The sequence below is a fragment of the Bufo bufo genome, chromosome 1 (assembly GCF_905171765.1).
Source record: "Bufo bufo chromosome 1, aBufBuf1.1, whole genome shotgun sequence".
Lineage (NCBI taxonomy): Eukaryota > Metazoa > Chordata > Amphibia > Anura > Bufonidae > Bufo > Bufo bufo.
The window spans coordinates 12,680,154-12,704,275 of NC_053389.1; the positions used below are offsets into that span (position 1 = coordinate 12,680,154).

General features: G+C 42.5%; 1 protein-coding gene across 1 annotated transcript; it reads left to right on the forward strand.

Moving 5' to 3' along the window:
- Window positions 1–7,226: 7,226 nt before the first annotated feature.
- Window positions 7,227–20,744, forward strand: LOC120991669 (chemokine-like receptor 1). The gene is made up of 2 exons (XM_040420471.1): window positions 7,227–7,385; window positions 18,305–20,744. The coding sequence occupies exon 2, from the start codon at window positions 18,347–18,349 to the stop codon at window positions 19,409–19,411; it is 1,065 nt and encodes a 354-aa protein (XP_040276405.1). The 5' UTR covers window positions 7,227–7,385; window positions 18,305–18,346; the 3' UTR covers window positions 19,412–20,744.
- The last annotated feature ends 3,378 nt before the right edge of the window (window positions 20,745–24,122 follow it).

Sequence of the window (24,122 nt, forward strand, 5' to 3'; positions counted from 1 at the left end):
TTATATCCAAAAACTCCAACCCTCTTGAATCAATCTTGCTCGTGAATGTCATAGTCATGTCATTTTGGGTGTTTAAATACTCCACGAAATCCTCAAATTGCACCTCAGTTCCTCTCCATATAATGATTACATCATCAATGAATCTCAAAAAGAGTTTTATATTGCTCACATATTTATTCCTAGTGGTGAACACATAATCGTCCTCAAAGGTAGACAGGTATAAATTTGCAAAGGTACAGGAGACCGGAGTCCCCATGGTCGTCCCTACTTTTTGGTAATATCATTTGTTATCCAATATGAAGGCATTATGCATCAAGACAAAGCTCGAAGCCTCTCTCACAAAGTCCACATATTCTTCACTTTTTGTTGACACTCCAGTATTTTCCCTATTACTTGTGGTATTCCTGTATACAAACTCTCTACATCTATAGATGCTGAATGATCTCCTTCCTGCCACTCTATATCTCTAATCACCTTCAGAAGATCATCAGTGTCCTTCAGGTAAGACGGTATCCCTTTCAAAAGGGGACGAAGCAACCAATCTATATTTTGTGACAGCGGTTCTGCAATTGACCCTATTCCTGACACTATGGGGCGTCCAGGTGGATTTTCCACCGATTTATGTACCTTAGGCACAGAATACCACTTTGGTTTAGTAGGGTATTTAGGATATAATTTCTCTACTATTTTTCCGTTATCACAACTTTCTCCATATATTTACACAACAGTGACCTCAGCTGTCTCTGATATTGTGCAATTGGATTGTTCTTCAATCATACACTTCCTTATCTTCTGTCTCATTGCCTCTTTTATGTATTATTCTTTTTGCATTAACACTCTATTACCTCCCTTGTCGGCTGGTTTCACTATTATATCTTCCTGTTTCATGAGCCAATGTAAGGCTTGTTCTTCTCCCTTAATGATTTTTTTCTTCATCTTTGGATACATTAAACATTTCAATTCTTTAAGAACCTTGTTTTGAAATATATCTAAGTTACTTCCAGCCACCAAGAGAGGATTAAATGTTGATTTAACGCCTTTAATGAACGGCCCTACTTTAGCTCCTCCTCCTGTTTGTGTCAACTCTGTCTCCTCCTGTAAGGCCAACAATGTGTTCACCACTTGTTTGTCAATTGGGTCCTTCGCAAGAATATTACATAAAAGAGGCAATGAGACAGAAGATAAGGAAGTGTACACACGATTGAAGAACAATCCAATTCCACAATATCAGAGACAGCTGAGGTCACTGTTGTGTAAATATATGGAGAAAAACAGTAGAGAAATTATATCCTAAATACCCTACAAAACCAAAGTGGTATTCTGTGCCTAAGGTACATAAATCGGTGGAAAATCCACCTGGACGCCCCATAGTGTCAGGAATAGGGTCAATTACAGAACTGCTGTCACAATATATAGATTGGTTGCTTCGTCCCCTTTTGAAAGGGATACCGTCTTACCTGAAGGACACTGATGATCTTCTGAAGGTGATTAGAGATATAGAGTGGCAGGAAGGAGATCGTTCAGCATCTATAGATGTAGAGATTTTGTATACAGGAATACCACAAGTAAAAGGGAAAATACTGGAGCGTCAACAAAAAGTGAAGAATATGTGGACTTTGTGAGAGAGGCTTTGAGCTTTGTCTTGATGCATAATGCCTTCATATTGGATAACAAATGATATTACCAAAAAACAGGGACGGCCACGGGGACTCCGGTCTCCTGTACCTTTGCAAATTTATACCTGTCTACCTTTGAGGACGATTATGTGTTCACCACTAGTAATAAGTATGTGAGCAATATAAAACTCTTTTTGAGATTCATTGATGATGTAATCATTATATGGAGAGGAACTGAGGTGCAATTTGAGGATTTTGTGGAGTATTTAAACACCCAAAATGACATGACTATGACATTCACGAGCAAGATTGATTCAAGAGGGTTGAAGTTTTTGGATGTAAAGATAAATGTAGAAATATTGAAAACTAAAGTATATAGAAAATCCACTGCCACAAATTCCCTCTTACACTTCAGAAGTTTCCATCCCCCACATGTAAAAAAAGCAGTACCTTATGGACAATCCACAAGATTGAGAAGGATAGCCAGTGAAGATGTAGACTTTATAGATCAGTCAGAGAGTTGAAAAGAAGACTATTGGAGAGAGAGAGTATCCTGGAAAAACAATTGATGTTTCCTTTCCGAGGGCAGTGAAGGGGAGTGAAGAAAGAGTAAGAAGAGACAATAAGCAAGTAAAAGAGAAAGAAGAGAGAGCAGTGATCACTTTCAAATATACACCCATGGCAATGAAGATAAATAAAGCTATTTTGAATAATTGGAATATCCTGGCCTTCGATGAGGATCTGAAGGATAAAACTAAAAATCCACCATTGATAAGTTTTAGAAAAAGTCAGACCATTGAAAACAAGATAGTACAGAGAAGATTGAGAGTAGGAAAGAAAACTGGTTAAAAAGAGGAGCACCACCGGGAAAGTGTAAGTGCGGCCAATGTACGGCCTGTAGATTCATCATAAAATCTAGGAATTTACATATAGGAGGAGTGACACATGTAGTAAGGCAGTTTATTATCTCGTGTAAGCACAGTTTCTGGTTTATGTTAGATTTTGCCCACGTGGAAGGTTCTTTATAGAGAAAACCATAAGATGTTTATATGTAAGATTTAGAGAACATAAAAAATCCATAGAAACAAGGAAAGGTTCACCGAGACTGATAGAACATATTAGAGAAGCACATGGGGGGGGGACAGCAATTTCCTCACATGTGCAGGAATAGAAATAGTGGGAACATTAATAAATGGAGGAGACAGACATCGTAACTTACTCCAAAAAGTGGCCTCTTGGATAATTAAGACAAATGCTATAGGGCCCTTGGGTCTAAATGACTAAAATGATCTAGTTGTTTTCATTTAATGATGTATGTAAAAGAGTTTTTGTTTTAGATGTACAGTACAGACCAAAAGTCTGGACACACCTTCTCATTCAAAGAGTTTTCTTTATTTTCATGACTATGAAAATTGTAGATTCACACTGAAGGCATCAAAACTATGAATTAACACATGTGGAATTATATACAAAACAAACAAGTGTGAAACAACTGAAAATATGTCATATTCTAGGTTCTTCAAAGTAGCCACCTTTTGCTTTGATTACTGCTTTGCACACTCTTGGCATTCTCTTGATGAGCTTCAAGAGGTAGTCCCCTGAAATGGTTTTCACTTCACAGCTGTGCCCTGTCAGGTTTAATAAGTGGGATTTCTTGCCTTATAAATGGCGTTGGGACCATCAGTTGCGTTGAGGAGAAGTCAGGTGGATACACAGCTGATAGTCCTACTGAATAGACTGTTAGAATTTGTATTATGGCAAGAAAAAAGCAGCTAAGTAAAGAAAAACGAGTGGCCATCATTACTTTAAGAAATAAAGGTCAGTCAGTCAGCCGAAAAATTGGGAAAACTTTAAAAGTAAAGGCTATTTGACCATGAAGGAGAGTGATGGGGTGCTGCGCCAGATGACCTGGCCTCCACAGTCACCGGACCTGAACCCAATCGAGATGGTTTGGGGTGAGCTGGACCGCAAAGTGAAGGCAAAAGGGCCAACAAGTGCTAATCATCTCTGGGAACTCCTTCAAGACTGTTGGAAGACCATTTCAGGTGACTACCTCTTGAAGCTCATCAAGAGAATGCCAAGAGTGTGCAAAGCAGTAATCAAAGCAAAAGGTGGCTACTTTGAAGAACCTAGAATATGACATATTTTCAGTTGTTTCACACTTGTTTGTTATGTATATAATTCCACATGTGTTAATTCATAGTTTTGATGCCTTCATAGTCATGAAAATAAAGAAAACTCTTTGAATGAGAAGGTGTGTCCAAACTTTTGGTCTGTACTGTATATGTACGTATCGTTGTGATAGTGATGACGTCAGACGCAGTATATGTAGAGCGGAGCGTACTGACGCCACCACGTGAGAGGTCAGATGAAGCGCCTTCGCCGCCAGTGGCTGAGTGAGTGCCCGCACCAGCGACCATGTTTTAACTTTTGAATAAACGCTGCAAGAAAATTGGTTGAGTGCCGCAAGTTATTGTCTTCTATTTACCACAAATTGGATCATTCCCTCTCTGTTGGTGTCCCGCAAGGCTCTGTCCTAAGACCCCTGCTCTTCTCTATGGCTTTCAGTATCACTCTTATGCTGACGACACACAAATCTACCTCTCTGGTCCAGACATCACCACCTTATTATCCAGAGTCCCACAATGCCCATCTTCCATATCCTCCTTCTTCTCCATTCACTTTCTCAAACTAAACATGAATAAAGCAGAGTTCATCATCTTTCCCCCATCTTGCTCAACCCCTCCAACACACCTATCTATCACGATCAATGGCTGCACACTCTCCACGGTCAACCAAGTCCGGTCTCTTGGAGTGACCTTGGATTCTGCCCTCTCCTTCAGACCACACATCCAAGCTTTTTCCACCACCTGCCGCCTCCAACTCAATAACATCTCCCGCATCCGTGCTTTCCTTAACTTTGAGTCTGCGACAAAGCTTGTACATGCTCTCATTATCTCCCGCCTAGACTACTGCAACACTCTCCTCTGTGGCCTTCCATCTAGCACTCTCACACCCCACCAATCTATCCTCAACTCTGCTGCCCGACTAATCCCCCTCTAACCCTGTTACTCCTCTGCCTCTCCCCTCTGCCAATCCCTTCACTGGCTCCCCATTGCCCAGCGAATTCACTTCAAAGTACTAACAAATACATACAAGGCCGTCCATAACCTGTCCCCTCCCTACATCTCTGAGCTACTTTCCCGATACACCCCCACACGCACTCTCCGATCCTCACAAGACCTCCTTCTCTCCTCTTATCACCTCTTCCCACAATCGCCTCCAGGATTTCTCCCGCGCATCCCCCACACTCTGGAACTCGCTGCCCCAACATATCAGACTCTCACCGACGGTGGAATCCTTCAAAAGAAACCTGAAAGCCCACCTCTTCAGACAAGCCTAAAACCAGTGACCCTGCTGCCTCCATAACCGCCATGACCAGCTTCACCCGCATCTACTGTGTCCTTCTCCGATACCATGTAGATTGTAAGCCCTCACGGGCAGGGCCCTCTTCTGTACCAGTCTGTAACTCGTCTTGTTTATGCTTAGTGCAGTTGTCTGTATTATGTATGTGCACCTCTCCTCATATGTATAGCGGTATGGAATGAATGGCGCTTTAATAATAATAATAATAATAATAATAATAATAATAATATCTATTATCTATCTGTCTGTCTATTCATCCATCTCACTACACATCCATCCACCTATCCACAAATCCATCTGCACATCATTCCATCCATCCATTCCTCTATACATCCACCATCCATTCACCCAGGGTTGTGTTTCTCAGTAGGCTCTGGAAGTTCAGTGCCGACCACTGATAAAATAAACCTAAATTTTTCATGACACAAGCACAGCTAAAAAGGGAGGTACTGAGGGGGCTGAGGTTTGGGTCAGACATGGTGGAGGCCTAGATTAGGTGTGATAAGGAGGAGGTTGAGATTTTACAGACGGTGAAAGCTTCCACTGGCCGGGACAAGAAAGGGGCTGGGATTTGGGGAAAGGTGTAATCTTAGAATAGGATTGCCGGGAAAGCTCTAAAATTAGGTTGGTTACAGGTGTCACCTAAGAGGCAACAAGCTTGATGGTTACAGGTGTCTCACAAGAGGCAAAACGCTTGGTGGTTATAGGTTTCTCACAGCAAGCAGCAGGCTTAATGGTTACAATGAACCCTAATGAATCAAATTGCTTGGTGTTTTAGTCTAAAGTGCGGTAACAAGCATATGGTGAGAAGAGTCCAGGAGGCACCGGTTAGCAGGGGCACCGCTCTCTCAGTACCAGTGCAGTATGTTCTCAATGTAAAATATAATAAATAATACCAGTTCTCAGTATTAGATTCCCTTCTAGGCTGGTGACCGCTACAAAACACAATGGGATATTTCTTGTCCGGTGATTAGACTATGTACAGAACTTTTTTTGGTTACAGTATGATGGTATGTTACTTAAGCATAGGATGGAAGTATTTATTTTGACATTATACAACACAGTTACATTAGCAATGCACAGTATACTTTGGCGGTGTATGATTGGGGATTTATATAGTATATTGTCTGCAGTGTATGTTGGTGGCAGCACTGTACAGAATATCCATTTTGCAGAGTGTGGTGGAGGCGACGCTATAGAGCTTTGTACAGTTTGTTACTTTTGCAGTGTATGGTGATGTCCTAACTATATAGCTTTGTGCAGTAAAATATTTTTACAGGGCATAGTGGTGACATCACTATATAGCATTGCAGAGTGTGTCATTTTTGCAGTGTATGGTAGTGGCGGCACTATATAGCATTGCACACAGTGGCGTAGCTAAAAGCCATGGTGCAAGAGTTCAGCTTGAGCCCCCTTCCCTCAGTGCTTTGTGGTCCGGGTCAGGGAATCACATAGCCTTCATGCTGTCTCAGGCAAAAATGGACACGGCACCAGCCCTGCATGCACTTTCTATAGTACTGGTGTTTTCTTTTGCGGCACAAGGGTCTGGGCCCGATAGCGACTGCTACCCCTGCACCCCGTATAGCTACGCCCCTGGTTGCACAGTAGATTATTTTTGCAGTGGGTGGCGCTATGTAGCATTGCACAGTGTGTTATGTTTCCAGTGCATAGTGGTGGCGGCATTGTATAGCATTGTCACTTACATGTATGAACGTTTTATTTGGGCATTATAATGTTTGCACTTAGAAGTAGATGCCATATAACTGTATGTACACTGTATGACAGCGCGTCACAATGTGCACAGGCGGCACCGTAGAGGCGCAGTCATACAGCACTGACTGAAACTGCTGCCATACAATGCAGGGTTTACTGGACTCTGTATGGCGGGTGGAAATTGCCCCATTCTTACGTTGTATATAAGTGTCAGTTGAGGAACATCTGTGGACCCAGTCAGGAAATGTGGTCAGGGACAGGGTGACACAATGAAGTTGTCGGGGAGGCTTCCTCTACATCGGGTGCAGGTAACTTGTAGTTCATGTGCGTTATCATCAACCAAACAACTGTGTGATCCCGATCAGTGATCAGCTATAGAGCGGGCGGGGACGCTGCCGCCTATAATGGAGGGTTCACTTACTTAGGTGGGGTAGGTCACTGACAGGACTTGATGATAGGGTCTGTACCAGGGTCAGGTTCTCTTTAAGGGAAAAGAGGATTTCCTATTGACAGTAAGTGATTGCTGACTCAGGCATCTGATGTAAAAGCTGACGACACCGCTCAGTCTCTATATAATGGGCACAGATCTGGAGCGAGGCACCTCAAAGGGGAAAAGTAGAAGACCATCAGGTAAGTGACCAAAGTATCAGCAGGGGATGAGGGTCAGTAAGAAGACCCCGAGCTCCTATCTGCAGCACATGTTACTTTATAGAGAATTCTACCATACAAAGAGTGGACATGCGTGGATGTAGCAGAGCTGAATGTGTCATGTAGCTGTTTGGCGTCTCCTCTCTCAGAGGTTGCATTGCTGTAAGGACCGTTTGTCTGATCACCATTGACCATCATGAAGAGGTTTTATATAATTAAGACTTAACCGCTGTATGAGGAGAAGCTCTACCTCTGTCTAATAGAATTGGTGATTCCATTTCTCACTATTTTCTAGATCTCTGTTTGCTGTCAATGAATGAGGACGCTGCAGGTTACATTCAGATGCTGTAAACCTGTACATGGCTCCTCCTGCGCTCAGCTGACAAGTGGATACAATTGTATCAGTCTAGACAATGCTCTGTCAGCTGGAGAAATCACTAGTCTGTTACAATGTATCAGTCTGGAGTCCAAGATATTTATTTATTATACTCACTTCTATAGCGCTGACATTATCCGCAGCGCTGTACAGACGTCAGCATCACCCTGTCCCCAATGTGGCCCAAATCTAAGATTTTCCGATCTCTGGGGTTCCCTAGTTTCTCCAGATATGGGGCCAGTTTGTAGTCTCTCGGCAGGCTCTGGTAGACCGTCAGCTTCTGGGATGCTCTCACCTCCTTCCTCCATTCACTGACGTATTCCTCTTGTCTCTTGTTTGCTGTGTTCCAGGTCCCGGTTTTTGTGAGGTGGTGTGGGGTGATTATCTGGTCGGGCTGGGCTTCAGTAGGTCGATTTGGGGGCTTTGCCTTGCCTGGGATACCTTGGTGCAGCAAGGCTATATGGTGATGGGAGCCTTCACTACTATCATGTAGATGGCCCCAGAATGATAGCGCCCTCTTCTGGATTGTAAAGTGTAGAGGGAATCTGCCCAGCTCCCCTCGACAGGCACTGTTAGAGGTGCTCCGATGGACCTGGAGGAGATGCTTACAGAATTTCAGGTGGAATATTTCTGTTGGGCTGGAATCCCATCTTGACCAGTTGGGGTACGTGTGAGGGCCCCAGACTTCACTGCCATACAGGAGGATTGGTGCAATGATGGAATCAAAGATTTTAAGCCAGACCCTCAAGGGTGCTTTGAGGTGGTACAGTTGTCTTCTGATGTTGTAGAAGGTCTTGCATACTTTGTCTTTCAGCTTCTCAATGGCTGATTTGAAGCTCCCGGTTTGGTCAATTATCAGGCCCAGGTAGGTGTACCTGTTGGTGGCTGTAAGAGGGCGGTGGTATAGCGTGAAGGTAGGGGGCCTGGCTGACTTTGTTTTCCTTCTCTGGAACACCATAGTGTTGGTCTTTTTTTAATTGATGGGAAGGGCCCATGTGGTGCTGAATTTCTCCAGAATGACTAGCTGGTCTCGGAGACCTTTCTGAGTTGGTGATAGTAGGAGAAGATAATCCACATACAGGAGAAATGTCACTTCAGTGTCATGGAGGATGAGACCTGGTGATGAGGAGGACTCCAGAGCCGCTGCCAGCTCATATCTATCTATCTATCTATCTATTATCTATCTATCTATTATCTATCTATTATCTATCTATCTATTATCTATCTATCTATTATCTATCTATCTATTATCTATCTATTATCTATTATCTATCTATTATCTAACTATTATCTATCTATTATCTATCTATCTATCTATCTATCTATCTATCTATTATCTATCTATTATCTATCTATCTATTATCTATCTATTATCTATCTATCTATCTATCTATCTATCTATCTATTATCTATCTATCTATTATCTATCTATCTATTATCTATCTATTATCTATTATCTATCTATTATCTAACTATTATCTATCTATCTATCTATCTATCTATCTATCTATCTATTATCTATCTATTATCTATCTATCTATTATCTATCTATTATCTATCTATCTATCTATCTATTATCTATCTATTATCTATTATCTATCTATTATCTAACTATTATCTATTATCTATTATCTATCTATCTATCTATCTATTTATTATCTATCTATTATCTATCTATCTATCTATTATCTATTATCTAACTATTATCTATTATCTATCTATCTATCTATCTATCTATCTATCTATCTATCTATCTATCTATTATCTATCTATTATCTATCTATTATCTATTATCTATCTATTATCTATCTATCTATTATCTATCTATCTATTATCTATCTATTATCTATTATCTATCTATTATCTATCTATTATCTATCTATTATCTATCTATCTATTATCTATCTATTATCTATCTATTATCTATTATCTATTATCTATCTATTATCTATTATCTATCTATTATCTATCTATCTATCTATTATCTATCTATTATCTATCTATTATCTATTATCTATCTATTATCTATCTATTATCTATCTATCTATTATCTATTATCTATCTATCTATTATCTATCTATCTATCTATCTATCTATCTATCTATTATCTATCTATTATCTATCTATTATCTATTATCTATCTATTATCTATTATCTATCTATTATCTATCTATCTATTATCTATCTATTATCTATTATCTATCTATCTATTATCTATTATCTATCTATTATCTATCTATCTATTATCTATCTATTATCTATTATCTATCTATCTATTATCTATTATCTATTATCTATCTATTATCTATCTATCTATTATCTATCTATTATCTATTATCTATCTATCTATTATCTATCTATCTATTATCTATCTATCTATCTATTATCTATCTATTATCTATCTATCTATCTATTATCTATTATCTATCTATTATCTATCTATTATCTATCTATTATCTATCTATTATCTATTATCTATCTATTATCTATCTATTATCTATTATCTATTATCTATCTATCTATCTATCTATTATCTATCTATTATCTATCTATCTATTATCTATTATCTATCTATTATCTATCTATCTATTATCTATCTATTATCTATCTATCTATTATCTATTATCTATCTATTATCTATCTATTATCTATTATCTATCTATTATCTATTATCTATCTATCTATCTATCTATTATCTATCTATTATCTATTATCTATTATCTATCTATTATCTATTATCTATCTATTATCTATCTATTATCTATTATCTATCTATTATCTATTATCTATCTATCTATCTATCTATTATCTATCTATTATCTATTATCTATTATCTATCTATTATCTATCTATTATCTATTATCTATTATCTATTATCTATCTATCTATCTATCTATCTATCTATCTATCTATTAATTATCTATCTATTATCTATTATCTATCTATTATCTATTATCTATCTATTATCTATCTATTATCTATCTATCTATTATCTATCTATTATCTATCTATTATCTATCTATCAATTATCTATCTATCTATTATCTATCTATCTATTATCTATCTATCTATCTATTATCTATTTATTATCTATCTATTATCTATCTATCTATTATCTATCTATTATCTATCTATCTATCTATCTATCTATCTATCTATCTATCTATCTATCTATCTATCTATCTATCTATCTATCTATCTATCTATCTATCTATCCCAGCTTCACGTAGCAGTGCCGAGCGCACAGTTCAGAGCCTTACATGAACTCTAGAAGGTGGTTAAGGAAATATTAGTTTAACACAGAAATAATCTTATGATTTGCTCTCGGACAGGAAGCTGACACATTTCCCCATAAACCACAAAACATTTTTAATCCTTTTTTCCATGGATCTCTAAGTTCACAACTTCGTGCTCGGTCAGTCATGTCCAGTAAACACTGCCACCCAGTGGCCGCTCCATTGTACTGCAGTGCCCTGTATGATGTATCATAGAAATGCTGAGAAAAGGACGTGTCCACCTACAACAAAATGTTCTCTTCCAGTGTTTGGCCAGAAAAAGCAAAAAAAAAAACTAAATCCATCCAATTTCTTTATTAGGAGAAATAAATCCCTTTTGACTCCAAATATGACAACAGAGTAAATCATTGAGTGGACGACCCATGTTTGCAATATTATATCCAGGCAGAGCCGTAGCTGTGCTCGCCTGGTGTGAAGGTTCAGTTCTCTGCCCTCACCTTGTATTTCAATACCCCGGCCGCCCAGGCACAGTGTCTCTAGATGGCTTCTGCGGAAGACCACGATATTTGGAGTCAATCATTTGCCCCCGAGTCTGTTTTCTGTAGGTTAATTAATAATGTAATAAACTGCAATGAATTTAAAGTGGAGAGGTACAAATGGAGGGTGAGGCCTCCGGACATTTGGGTCCAGGGATCCCCAGTCTGACACTGACTGTATTGATCGTTATTAGCTCAGGTCACGCTCTTCAGCTCTGCTATATCTTGCTATAACCTGAACACAATGGGGTCATTCACTATAGCTCTAGAGCAGAAAGGTCACAAATCTTGTCCCGTATTCTGATTTGCAACAAAATTTGTGACTTTAATTTTTTCCCCCATATCCTTGCCAAAAAAATGGGAAGAGTGTGGCCTGGAGTAGGCGGGCCGCGAGTGCGTCCTCTGAAGAGATCTCCTGCCTGGAGTAGACGGGCCGCGAGTGCGTCCTCTGAAGAGATCTCCTGGCTGCAGTAGGCGGGCCGCAAATGCGTCCTCTGCAGAGATCTCCTGGCTGGAGTAGATGGGCCGTGAGTGCGTCCTCTGTAGAGATCTCCTGCCTGGAGTAGACGGGCCGCGAGTGCGTCCTCTGAAGAGATCTCCTGCCTGGAGTAGACGGGCCGCGAGTGCGTCCTCTGAAGAGATCTCCTGCCTGGAGTAGGTGGGCCGCGAGTGCGTCATCGGCAGAGATCTCCTGGCTGGAGTAGGCGGGCCATGAGTGTGTCCTCTGCAGAGATCTCCTGGCTGGAGTAGGCAGGCCGCGAGTGCGTCCTCTGCAGAGATCTCCTGGCTGGAGTAGGCGGGCCGCGAGTGCGTCCTCTGCAGAGATCTCCTGGCTGGACTAGGCGGGCCGTGAGTGCGTCCTCTGCAGAGATCTCCTGGCTGCAGTAGACGGGCCGTGAGTGCGTCCTCTGCAGAGATCTCCTGGCTGGAGTAGGCGGGCCGTGAGTGCGTCCTCTGCAGAGATCTCCTGGCTGGAGTAGGCGGGCCGCGAGTGCATCCTCTGCAGAGATCTCCTGGCTGGAGTAGGCGGGCCGTGGGTGCGTCCTCTGCAGAGATCTCCTAGCTGGAGTAGGCGGGCCATGAGTGCGTCCTCTGCAGAGATCTCCTGGCTGGAGTAGGCGGGCCGTGAGTGTGTCCTCTGCAGAGATCTCCTGGCTGGAGTAGGCGGGCCGCGAGTGCATCCTCTGCAGAGATCTCCTGGCTGGAGTAGGCGGGCCGTGAGTGCGTCCTCTGCAGAGATCTCCTGGCTGGAGTAGGCGGGCCGCGAGTGCATCCTCTGCAGAGATCTCCTGGCTGGAGTAGGCGGGCCGCGGGTGCGTCCTCTGCAGAGATCTCCTAGCTGGAGTAGGCGGGCCATGAGTGTGTCCTCTGCAGAGATCTCCTGGCTGGAGTAGGCGGGCCGCGAGTGCGTCCTCTGCAGAGATCTCCTGGCTGGAGTAGGCGGGCCGTGAGTGTGTCCTCTGCAGGGATCTCCTGGCTGGAGTAGGCGGGCCGCGATTGCGTCTTCTGCAGAGATCTCCTGGCTGGACTAGGCGGGCCGTGAGTGCGTCCTCTGCAGAGATCTCCTGGCTGGAGTAGGTGGGCCGCGAGTGCATCCTCTGCAGAGATCTCCTGGCTGGAGTAGGCGGGCCGTGAGTGTGTCCTCTGCAGAGATCTCCTAGCTGGAGTAGGCGGGCCATGAGTGTGTCCTCTGCAGAGATCTCCTGGCTGGAGTAGGCGGGCCGCGAGTGCGTCCTCTGCAGAGATCTCCTGGCTGGAGTAGGCGGGCCGTGAGTGTGTCCTCTGCAGAGATCTCCTGGCTGGAGTAGGCGGGCCGTGAGTGCGTCCTCTGCAGAGATCTCCTGGCTGGAGTAGGCGGGCCGTGAGTGCGTCCTCTGCAGAGATCTCCTGGCTGGAGTAGGCGGGCCGTGAGTGTGTCCTCTGCAGAGATCTCCTGGCTGGAGTAGGCGGGCCATGAGTGCGTCCTCTGCAGAGATCTCCTGGCTGCAGTAGGCGGGCCGCGAGTGTGTCCTCTGCAGAGATCTCCTGGCTGGAGTAGGCGGGCCATGAGTGTGTCCTCTGCAGAGATCTCCTGGCTGGAGTAGGCGGGCTGCGAGTGCGTCCTCTGCAGAGATCTCCTGGCTGGAGTAGGCGGGCTGCGAGTGCGTCCTCTGCAGAGATCTCCTGGCTGGAGTAGATTTGAATTGAGATAAGTGCTCCTCTTAATAAATTGGTCGGATCTTTCTCCAGCTGGGTTCATGGTGTGGAATGCCAATCTTAAAGGGGTTCTCTTAGGCCCCTTTCACATGAGCGAGTATTCCGCGTGGGTGCAATACGTAATGTGAATGCATTGCGCCCGCACTGAATCCGGACCCATTTATTTCAATGGGTCTGTGTACATGAGCGTTGGTTTTCAAGCATCACTTGTGCGTTGTGTGAAAATCGCAGCATGTTCTATAATCTGCTTTTTTCACGCAGCCCTGGCCCCATAGAAGTGAATGGGGCTGCGTGGAAATCGCAAGCATCCGCAAGCTAGTGTGGATGTGATGCGTTTTTCACGGATGGTTGCTAAGAGATATTGTTTTTATATCTTCAATTTTTTATCACGCGCGTGCAAAACTCATTAAATCGCATTGCACCCGTGCGATAAAAACTGAATTAACTTGCTTAAGAAATTGTGTATTTTTCACTGAACACATCCGGACCTATTCCGCTCATGCTCGTCTGCAAGGGGCCTCACTATGGCAAGTGGTCTTTATCATGTAGAGAAAGTTAATACATGGCACTTACTAATGTATTATTCTCCATATTGCCTCCTTTGCTGGCTGGATTCATTTTTCCATCACATTATACACCTTCCATTTCCATGGTTACGACCACCCTGCAATCCAGCAGCGGTGGCCATGCTTGCATACTATAGGAAAAAGCTCTGGCATCTCTGGTGGCTGGGACCGTGGGAGTACACATAGGCCAGCCCTTTTTCCTATAGTGTGCAAGCACGACCACCACTGTTGGATTGCAGAGTGGTCCTAATAACCATGGAAACGGAAAGTGTATAATATGATGGGAAAATGAACCAAGCCAGCAATGGATAATAACCAGTGGCATAACTAGAATGCTATGAGCCCCAGGGCAAACTTTGAATCAGGCCCCCCCCCCTTCATGCTGTGCTCGGTCGCACCCTCTGTGACCACAATCGTTACACCCCTGGTCCCTGATTTCCCCGTAAAGTCCCCGGTAATGCTTCCCACCGCCCCTAGTAATGTCCCCCACTGCCTCCAGTATTCACTCACATGTAATAGGGCCCAGTATTGTCAGTGTACTTCATGCCGAGCCCTATCAGAGAGCTCAACTCACCTGCATCATATGCGCTCCAGGCCTCCAGCATCTGGCCCCGATGCTGCCCTACTATAATTAGTCACAAATTAAGCAGGTGGGCGGAGCCTACCCGGTGTTAGTCAAGCTCCACCCACCAGCTTAATTAGTAATGGTAATGATACACTGGACAAACTTGTTGGAACCCTTCCGTTAAAGAAAGAAAAACGCACAATGGTCACTAAAGTAACTAAAACTGACAAACGTAATAAGAAATTTACTGAAAATCAGACATTGCTTTTGAATTGGGGTTCAAAAACAATGGTACCCCTAGAAAAGATGGAAAATGATTTGACCACAGGGACAGGTGTGTCCTGTAATTATCATCACAGGTGTCTTTGGACTTGTAATCAGTCTGTCTGCCTATTTAGAGTGGGAAAAGTAATCAGTATGCTGTTTGGTATCGTGGTGGGCACCGCACTGAACATGGACCAGAGAAAGCTAAGGAGAGAGTTGTCTCAGGAGATTAGAAAGACAATTATAGACAAACATTAAATCTCCAAACAGCTTGATGTTCTTGATACCACAGTTGCACATGTTATTCAGAAGTTTAAAGTCTACAGGACTGTAGCCAACCTCCCTGGATATGGCCGCAAGAGGAAAATTGATGACAAAATGAAAAGAACGGATCACACGAATGGTAACCAAAGAGCCCAGAACAACTTCCAAAGAGATCAGAGGTGAACTCTAAGGTCAAGGTACCTCAGTGTCAGATCGCACCATCTTTGTCTTAGCCAAAGTGGACTTAATGGAAGACGACCAAGGAGGAGACCACTGTTGAAAGCAAAGTATAATTTTTTCCAAAAACCAGGACGCGTTTCGGTGATATGTCTTCATCAACAGGTACCTGTGGTTGTTGGGACATTTGACTTTGGATGGAATAAAACAGATATATTGAAAAAGAAGATACGACTGCCGGGATTTATCCTTAGACAGATGAGACACAGCTGGAGTTTTCTGGCAAGTCACATCAGCTCTATGTTCATAGATGCCAAAATAAAGCAAAGAGAAGAACATTGTACCTACTATGAAACATGGAGGAGGCTCTGTGATGGTTTGGGGCTGCTTTGCTGCATCTGGCACAGGATGTCTTGAATCTCTGCAGGGTACAATGAAATCTCAAGACTATAAAGTGATTCTGAAGTGAAATGTGAGAAAGCTTGGTCTCAGTCATAGGTCGGGCGTCCTCCAACAGGATAATGACCCAAAACACAGCTAAAAACATCCGAGAATGGCTGAGAGCAAAGCATTGGACTCCTCTGAAGTGTCCGCTGTGAGGCCTGATCTAAATCCTATTGAACATCTGTGGACAGGAGCAGAAGTCTCACTGAGTCACAGAAATCGCTTGATTGCAGCAATTGCCTCAAAAGGTTGCGCAAAAAAAATATTAAGTTGAGGAACCAACTTAAATTATTCTGCTGAACCTCAATTCAGAAGCAATGTCTGATTTTTATTTGCTGATTTTCAGTATTTTTTTATGTATTATTTATTTTGTCAGTTTGAAGTTATTTCAGTGACTATTGTGGGTTTTTCAATTTTAATGGAAGGTGCCAACAAATTTGTCCACGTGTGTTTTTGTCATTTTTTAGGTGCACCGTCTTTACAGTGCTAAATCATTGCAATGGCTTTTCACGCACCCGTAATCTCCACCAAAACCACAGCCTCTGGCTCCACAGAAAATAACTTGATGGACCTTGGACGTTGACACCTAGCTTAACTTTGATCCTTCATGACCAAAGCAAACTACATTTTTTCTAGCAAAATAAAAACATTTTAGGACTCTTTTAGGTCGGAAATGGTGAGAAATATGGAATCTTTCCATAAAATGTCTCCTCCATTTCTCCCATACATAGTGATGTCCTATAGGCGCGCATTATGTAACATGTGACATCACTAGAGCTCCAAAAACAAACCCCTGATTTGTCTTCACTTGGATCATCCTTCTGTAGCTGTAGATGCAGGCAGTGCACTCTGGAGATGAGAGGGCTAAAACAGCATACTAAGGAGCACTAACCTCGGGAACAGTTTTGCCTGAAGCCGATTTTGGAATTTTTAAGACCCCATTCGGATGAGTGAGTGTCACGCTCCGGACTTGCAGTGTAAGTATGAGACGGCTCCCATCCTGACCTCCCAGCACTGCTGGGGTCGCATAGCATTATTTTCATGCATTTGATAGGCAACTGTCCCAGTATGGGATCAGACGGTCAGTGTGGCAGCCGGACCCTGCCAATGGGTCCCCATGAAGGTGCACACAAAGCCTTCAGCCTCCTCATGTAAATTTAACAGGCTGCAAGCACAAAGAACACTTAAAGGGTTGGTGCACCTTTGGATTTTTTTGGACAACTCCCTTTTCTGGGCAGACCTGCGAAGGGACCTGTTTCCCGGCATTGGCCACCACCTACTTCACTCCCTGCCTTGTCTGCTCCCCTGGGCTCCCTGGCCACAGTACAGGTGGCAGGTGCAGTGTATTTGAATGAGTGATATGTCTGGTCACATGACCCTCCATCAGCGGCCATCTTATGGACAGGACCTCTTTGCAGACAGCACAAAAGATTTGCCCAACAAGGGAACGTGGGTTACAAAATGTATCAATGCACAAGACTCTTTTTGCCCTTGACATTTTCCTTTACTCACCCATCTGCAGCTCTGGCCTCTTCTCTTTCTGTGGGAGGGCAGCAGCTCATCACATGGGAACATCAAGCACCCATATGTCCTGGGATGCACTGCAACCAGCTTTTGTTAACTCCTTCCTCCCCTGCCACAAAATAGCCTCTCACACTCAACCCCAGCAATTCCACTAATAAACAGCACCGTGGTATGTGATGCATTGTCCTTCTCCGCTGTCTAGAGGGAGATAGAGCTGTGTGCTTAAAAGAATGGATGGGCCTCTTCTCTATGAGATCACTGCATCGGCACTGAGAGGAGAAAGGGAGCAGGCAAACTATTGAGCAAGTCAGTCCCCAATGAATGCAGGACCAGGTGGACAATAGAAACAACAGGGGGCGATACTAGAAAATGTACAAACCTAAATATATATACAGTGGTGACTGTATATATCTGTATATATATATATATTTTTTTTTTTTGCATGATTATTGCATTGGAGATGCTCTATGTATTGCACAGTAATAATATATGTGGGATAACCCTTTTAATTGTGTTTACTAAGTGTCTATCTTCAGTTCAGGGGGGTGTTGTACGCACTATGGTGAGTTAACTGTCACAAAGAACAATCCTTGGTGTCATAAGGTTCGGTCAATACTTGAACGCTTTATGAAGACTGTATGGGTAAACTAAGGAGAAATTAGCAAAAACGTGGGGGCCATTACCTTGAAATGAAAGGACACATTGTAATTTTAATTATTCTTTGTAACTATTTTTTTGTTTTTGTATTTGCAGCTTTTTTTATAAAGTTCTGTTCCACCATTTACCAGGAAAGTCATGGAGAACATCACGTTGTATCCAACCTTCAATGTTACACCCCTGAACCACACTTCTGGCAATACAACTGACGACTATGAAGACTATGGACTGTCCCCTGAGAATTACTTCGCTTTGTTGGTCTACTCTTTGGCCTTTGTACTTGGGACAAGTGGAAATGGCCTGGTCCTCTGGTTCACAATCTTCAAGATGAAAAAGACGGTCAATGTCATTTGGTTCCTTAATTTATCAATCGCTGACTTCACCTTCACATTATTTCTCCCCTTGAGCATAATCTACTTGGCTTATGATTTCGAATGGATCTTTGGGGCATTCATGTGCAAGTTGAATAGTTCGGTTGCTTTCATCAATCTGTTTGCCAGCGTCTTCCTGCTCACCATCATCAGTATAGATCGTTGTATCTCTGTCATCTTCCCAGTTTGGTGCCAAAACCACAGAACGCCAAAACTGGCTTTATTCGTTGTCATCGGAGTTTGGGTCCTGGCTATTATATTTAGCCTCCCATACTTTATATTTCGAAACACCTTTGAATATTTCGACGGCACCTTTGGTTGCTTTAACAACTTTGACCTTGGAGAGGAATTAGAACCTGACACCGAAGAGTTATCGCCCATTGGCATGTCCCGTCACAAAGGGACAGCCATAACCAGATTCCTCGTGGGATTTTTGATCCCTTTTATTGTCATTGTCTCGTCTTATTCCATAATTGCCCTACGTATCCAAAGAAATCACATGACCACGTCCACCAAGCCCTTCAAAGTCATAATCGCTGTGATAATTTCCTTCTTCGTCTGTTGGTTTCCTTATCATGTTATCTCCTTGATGGAATTGCATGCAGGTAATTTTTCACCCAATGTATTTCGTGTTGGCGCTCCTCTCACCTCCAGCTTGGCTTTCATAAACAGCTGCATCAATCCTTTTCTCTATGTTTTTATTGGCCGGGACTTTAAGAAAAAATTCTGGGGTTCCTTCCATTCAATATTCGAGAAAGCTTTCAATGAAGACTCATTACAAAAAGACCTCCAGAACAAGACCAAGTCCACCTCTGACTCCCATGTGGTCTAACTGATAGAGTCACCTTCATATCTGAACTTTGATTACATTCCTATACACTGAATGACTGGACTAAACAACTCGAAAAGACCATCGGTAACAATGTTTCTTAGCGCTATGTTATTTAAAGGTTCAGAAATCTATGGTTTGATCTCATCACATTGACGACAGTCCTGATGAAAGCCTACCAACATATAAGAGAATTGGAGAAACTTTGAGAGACGTGAAGATTTCTCGTATTGTACAGTACGCCCCTTTGATCAACCTACTGGTTGAATTAGGGGCTAGTTGTCCCAGTGGTTGGTTAGCTTAAAAAAGTCACATTTTCAGTTATCCGATGACAAGTAGAAAATAGTTTGTCCCGCTGGTATGCCCCCAAGTGATTAGCTGTGATTGGTGGAGGAAGTGGCAGCAAATGATGAATTTTCCTACAGTGCCACCACAGGGGGGATTTCAGTATTACACAGTTCTCCTTTTTTTAGTCCTCATCACTCTGGCTTAATGAAGGGGGAACCCGTATATTGACTTAGAACTTGCTCATAGATTATTCCTATAGGTGAATATCTTTAATCTAGCCAGATGTAAGTTACTCAGGTTGACTGAACACCGAACTGACACTGGTTGTTTGCCCCAAGACCAAAGTTAGACAATAGAAATGGTAGAACCAAGACCTGCCGTCCCTCTTGACATGTCTGTTTTAGGAAATCATCGGATTGTCCATGAAGTAGCAATTCTGGGTCTTTTTTTTTTTTACTTTGAGCTGTGTCATTGCTCTATTATTCCTCAAAGAAATGAATGAATATATTGAACACTGGACTGCAACGCTCCTGTTGACATTGCCTGCACTGATCTGACAATGTAGAGTATGCAAAGACATACCCTCAATTGGTAGCACCAAGGTTTTTTCTAGTAGGAATAACCAAGGAAGAGGGCAAAGTTCTGAGATTTTTTTTTCCAAATTGTTATAGTGTTGACAATACGATAATTTACCACATGTCATGAGAGGTGACAGATACTCTTAAATTATAAAAATATCGTGAGTCATTTAAAGTAGTCTTGAAGTTACTTTGATTCTTTTTATTACACACAGTATTTTATTGCTATAATAATGCTGCAGTCATTACAAAAAAACTTTAGTTAGACATTGTATGTAAAACCCATGATACCAAAATATTCTTATAGTTATAGGGGTCCAATATTTCTGTTATAGAGCACCAAGTACTCCTACTTTGAAATTTTAACTACCTGTATCCACCACTGAAGGATGCTTATACGAATTTTGCATACAGTACTATTGATTTCAGTGAACTGTATAAATGATCAGAAATAAGCTCCTGAGCTCCCCCTAGTGGTGGTTTTATATATACATATATATATATATATATATATATATATATATATATATATATTCATTTCCCTGAGCCCCCCTAGGGGTGACTGTATATATCTGTATGTAGTAAGCTCCTGAGCTCCCTCTAGTGGTGGCTGTATATGTCTGTATGTAGTTATCTCCTGAGCTCCCTCTGGTGGTGGCTGTATATATCTGTATGTAGTAATCTCCTGAGCTCCCTCTAGTGGTGGCTGTATATATCTGTATGTAGTAATCTCCTGAGCTCCCTCTAGTGGTGGCTGTATATATCTGTATGCAGTAATCTCCTGAGCTCCCCCTAGTGGTGGCTGTATATATCTGTATGTAGTAATCTCCTGAGCTCCCTCTACTGGTGACTGTATATATCTGTATGCAGTAATCTCCTGAGCTCCCTCTAGTGGTGGCTATATATATCTGTATGCAGTAATCTCCTGAGTTCCCTCTAGTGGTGGCTGTATATATCTGTATGCAGTAATCTCTTGTGGTCCCTCTAGTGGTGGCTGTATATATCTGTATGTAGTAATCTCCTGAGCTCCCTCTAGTGGTGGCTATATATATCTGTATGCAGTAATCTCTTGTGGTCCCTCTAGTGGTGGCTGTATATATCTGTATGCAATATTCTACTGTGCTCCCTCTAGTGGTGGCTATATATATCTGTATGCAATATTCTACTGTGCTACCTATAGTGGTGGCTGTATATATCTGTATATAGTAATCTCCTGAGCTCCCTCTAGTGGTGGCTGAATAGATATGTATGTAGTAATCTCCTGATCTCCCTCTACTGGTGGCTGTATATATGTATGCAGTAATCTCCTGTGCTCCCTCTAGTGGTGGCTGTATATATCTGTATGCAGTATTCTCCTGAGCTCCCTCTAGTGGTGGCTGTATATATCTGTATGTAGTAATCTCCTGAGCTCCCTCTGGTGTAGCTCAGGAGAGGTCCCTCTAGTGGTGGCTGTATATATCTGTATACAGTAATCTCTTGAGGTCCCTCTAGTGGTGGCTCTATATATCTGTTCCCAGTAAGCTCCACAGCTTTCCTAATGGTGGCCGTATTTATCAGTATGCAGCATATATCTTTTTGCAGTAAGTTCCTGAGTTCCCTGTAGAGATGGCTGTATACTGTATATCTGTATATCCCTCTGAGGACCTAATTTTCTTTTATGGAATTTATAAGAACAGAATACATTTTTGGCCCAGAATGTGTAACATGTACTGTTATATGTACCAGCTTGGAAATATTCATCATTCTAAAAGAATAAACATTTTTTTACATTTGGTTTTACTTGGTCCCCCCCCCCCCTTCATTCCGAATTGAATTAAAAGGAAAACAAAAACAAAAAAATACAAACGAACAAAGTGTGACTGGCGCTGGTGGGTTGAGATCAGCCTTATGCATTGGGTTCACACCAGTCACAATGACACCACGATGTCCAAGCTCCAGGACAACCTTGTGAGATCTACATTTAATCAATGAAATATTGTGATAGACAATGACAGACAGGTAATAAATCCTAGCTCAATAGAGGTTCAAATGATAGGACACTACCAGAGGACTGGGTTCTCTAGTGATCAGTGGGTGTCCCAGAGGTTGGCCCCTCACATATCCAGCAGTTATCTTCTTTCCAGTATATAGATGATGTATGCTTTTGACTGGAATACCCCTTTAACTCGGCCAACTTTTTGTTAGATTTTGCCAGTTATTTGCTGAATGTAAGGCTGAATTCACACATTTTCATCTCCTTGAAGAACGAAGAAGTCTCTTTTTCAATGAAAGCATGCAGACATATTGAAAACTGTGAGACATTGATACAGAAGGGCAGTGTCCCAAAGCTAGCGGTACTTGCAAATTATTTGTTGTTTAATGTTACATTATTTGCTCCCATTTACTATGCTTTGATGTTATGCATGCCCAGTTATATGACACCACCCTTACAGGATGTTGTTTGTGGATCTTGGCTCCACCCGTAGCTCAGTCTAATCTAGAGAGTTCTAGCCGAGAGTTAGCTTGTAGAAGAAGAGTGAGGAAGCAACTCCATGTACCCCATTCCTCACAAGACTGGACTAAAGCTACAAAGACTTACCGATCTCTCTGGATGATCTACAGAAAAGAAATAAGAGAGAAAGTGACAAAAAGGTTGAGAAATCTGCATGGCTGAGCACTGGAGTCAGTAAGTTATTCTGCTACTTAAGCTATTTAGACTTTACTGCCCTGAGGTGAATACAGTTAAGACATCCTTCACACTTGGACATGACTTGGCCAGTCATATCTTAAAACCTGTATGCTTCAGTTGTGAAGTACAAGCACAATTGCAAAAATAGGATTGCCAGCTATTCATTCTGCAGGAAGAGACTTGAAAAGAGAGGAAAGAGGATTATATTTTACAGCCTTGCTCAAATTCATACAATATCCTCTGGGTGGTAACTATTGTGGTATATTGTGGCAACTATGTTTTAGATGTACTAATACTCCCATCCTGTACTTAAGTAAAAAGAGATGTTTGTTCTGCTACATTTAGCCTTGTTACTGACTCCAACACCATAAAACAGGCCATTGCACTCTAAACACCCTACGGTGCACCCATAGAAACACTCAACATCATAGGCACCCCGACTACCATCAGACAGGTGTCAGAAAATCCTGCCTCCTGCCCTATTTAATCTCCTGAGCTCACAGTAAACACTGAAACACTGTAATCAAGGCTCTTGGTGGTGGCATGGAGCTGCCCCTACGGTGCTCTCAGCACACTGTCACTATCTGACTCACTTCCTCTGAGGAGAGAGGACTTTCTGGACTCTGGATTATGTTCTAGCCACAGGGAGAGGCGGGTGTGAAAATCACGCTACAGCTCTTGGGCACTCCTGCCTTCTCCCTGGTGGATCAGCACTGATGTCTGTCACTGGATGGCGTGTGACTGAGCGGACGGGTGGAGCCGCAGTTTCCGCTCATTGCTGCCCCATAAATCAGCTTAACACATAGATGGAGATTTATCATCCACCTTGCACCTGAAAAGTATCTTTAAAAGGTTTTAAGTGCAACTTTTTTAACTGGCACTCTTATTAAAATAGTGTCATCTCCCACGTTTTTGCCATCCTCACCATTTTTCAGAAAAAGGAGATAGCAAAGGCAGGTTGGGGTCACTGGCGTATCCAGGGGAGGGGGGCAATGGGGCAATTGACCGTTCCCCCTGAGCTGGTGACGCAGCCCTGGTGAAAAGTGGGGGGCGGCGGCGGCGGCAGGGCACAGGGAGATGAGCGCATTTTGGAAGCGTTCATCTCCATAGTCATCTGTATCACCGTCCTCAGGACAGCGATACAGATGCCTGTGCTGCGGCGGGGCAGGGGAGGGTGAGG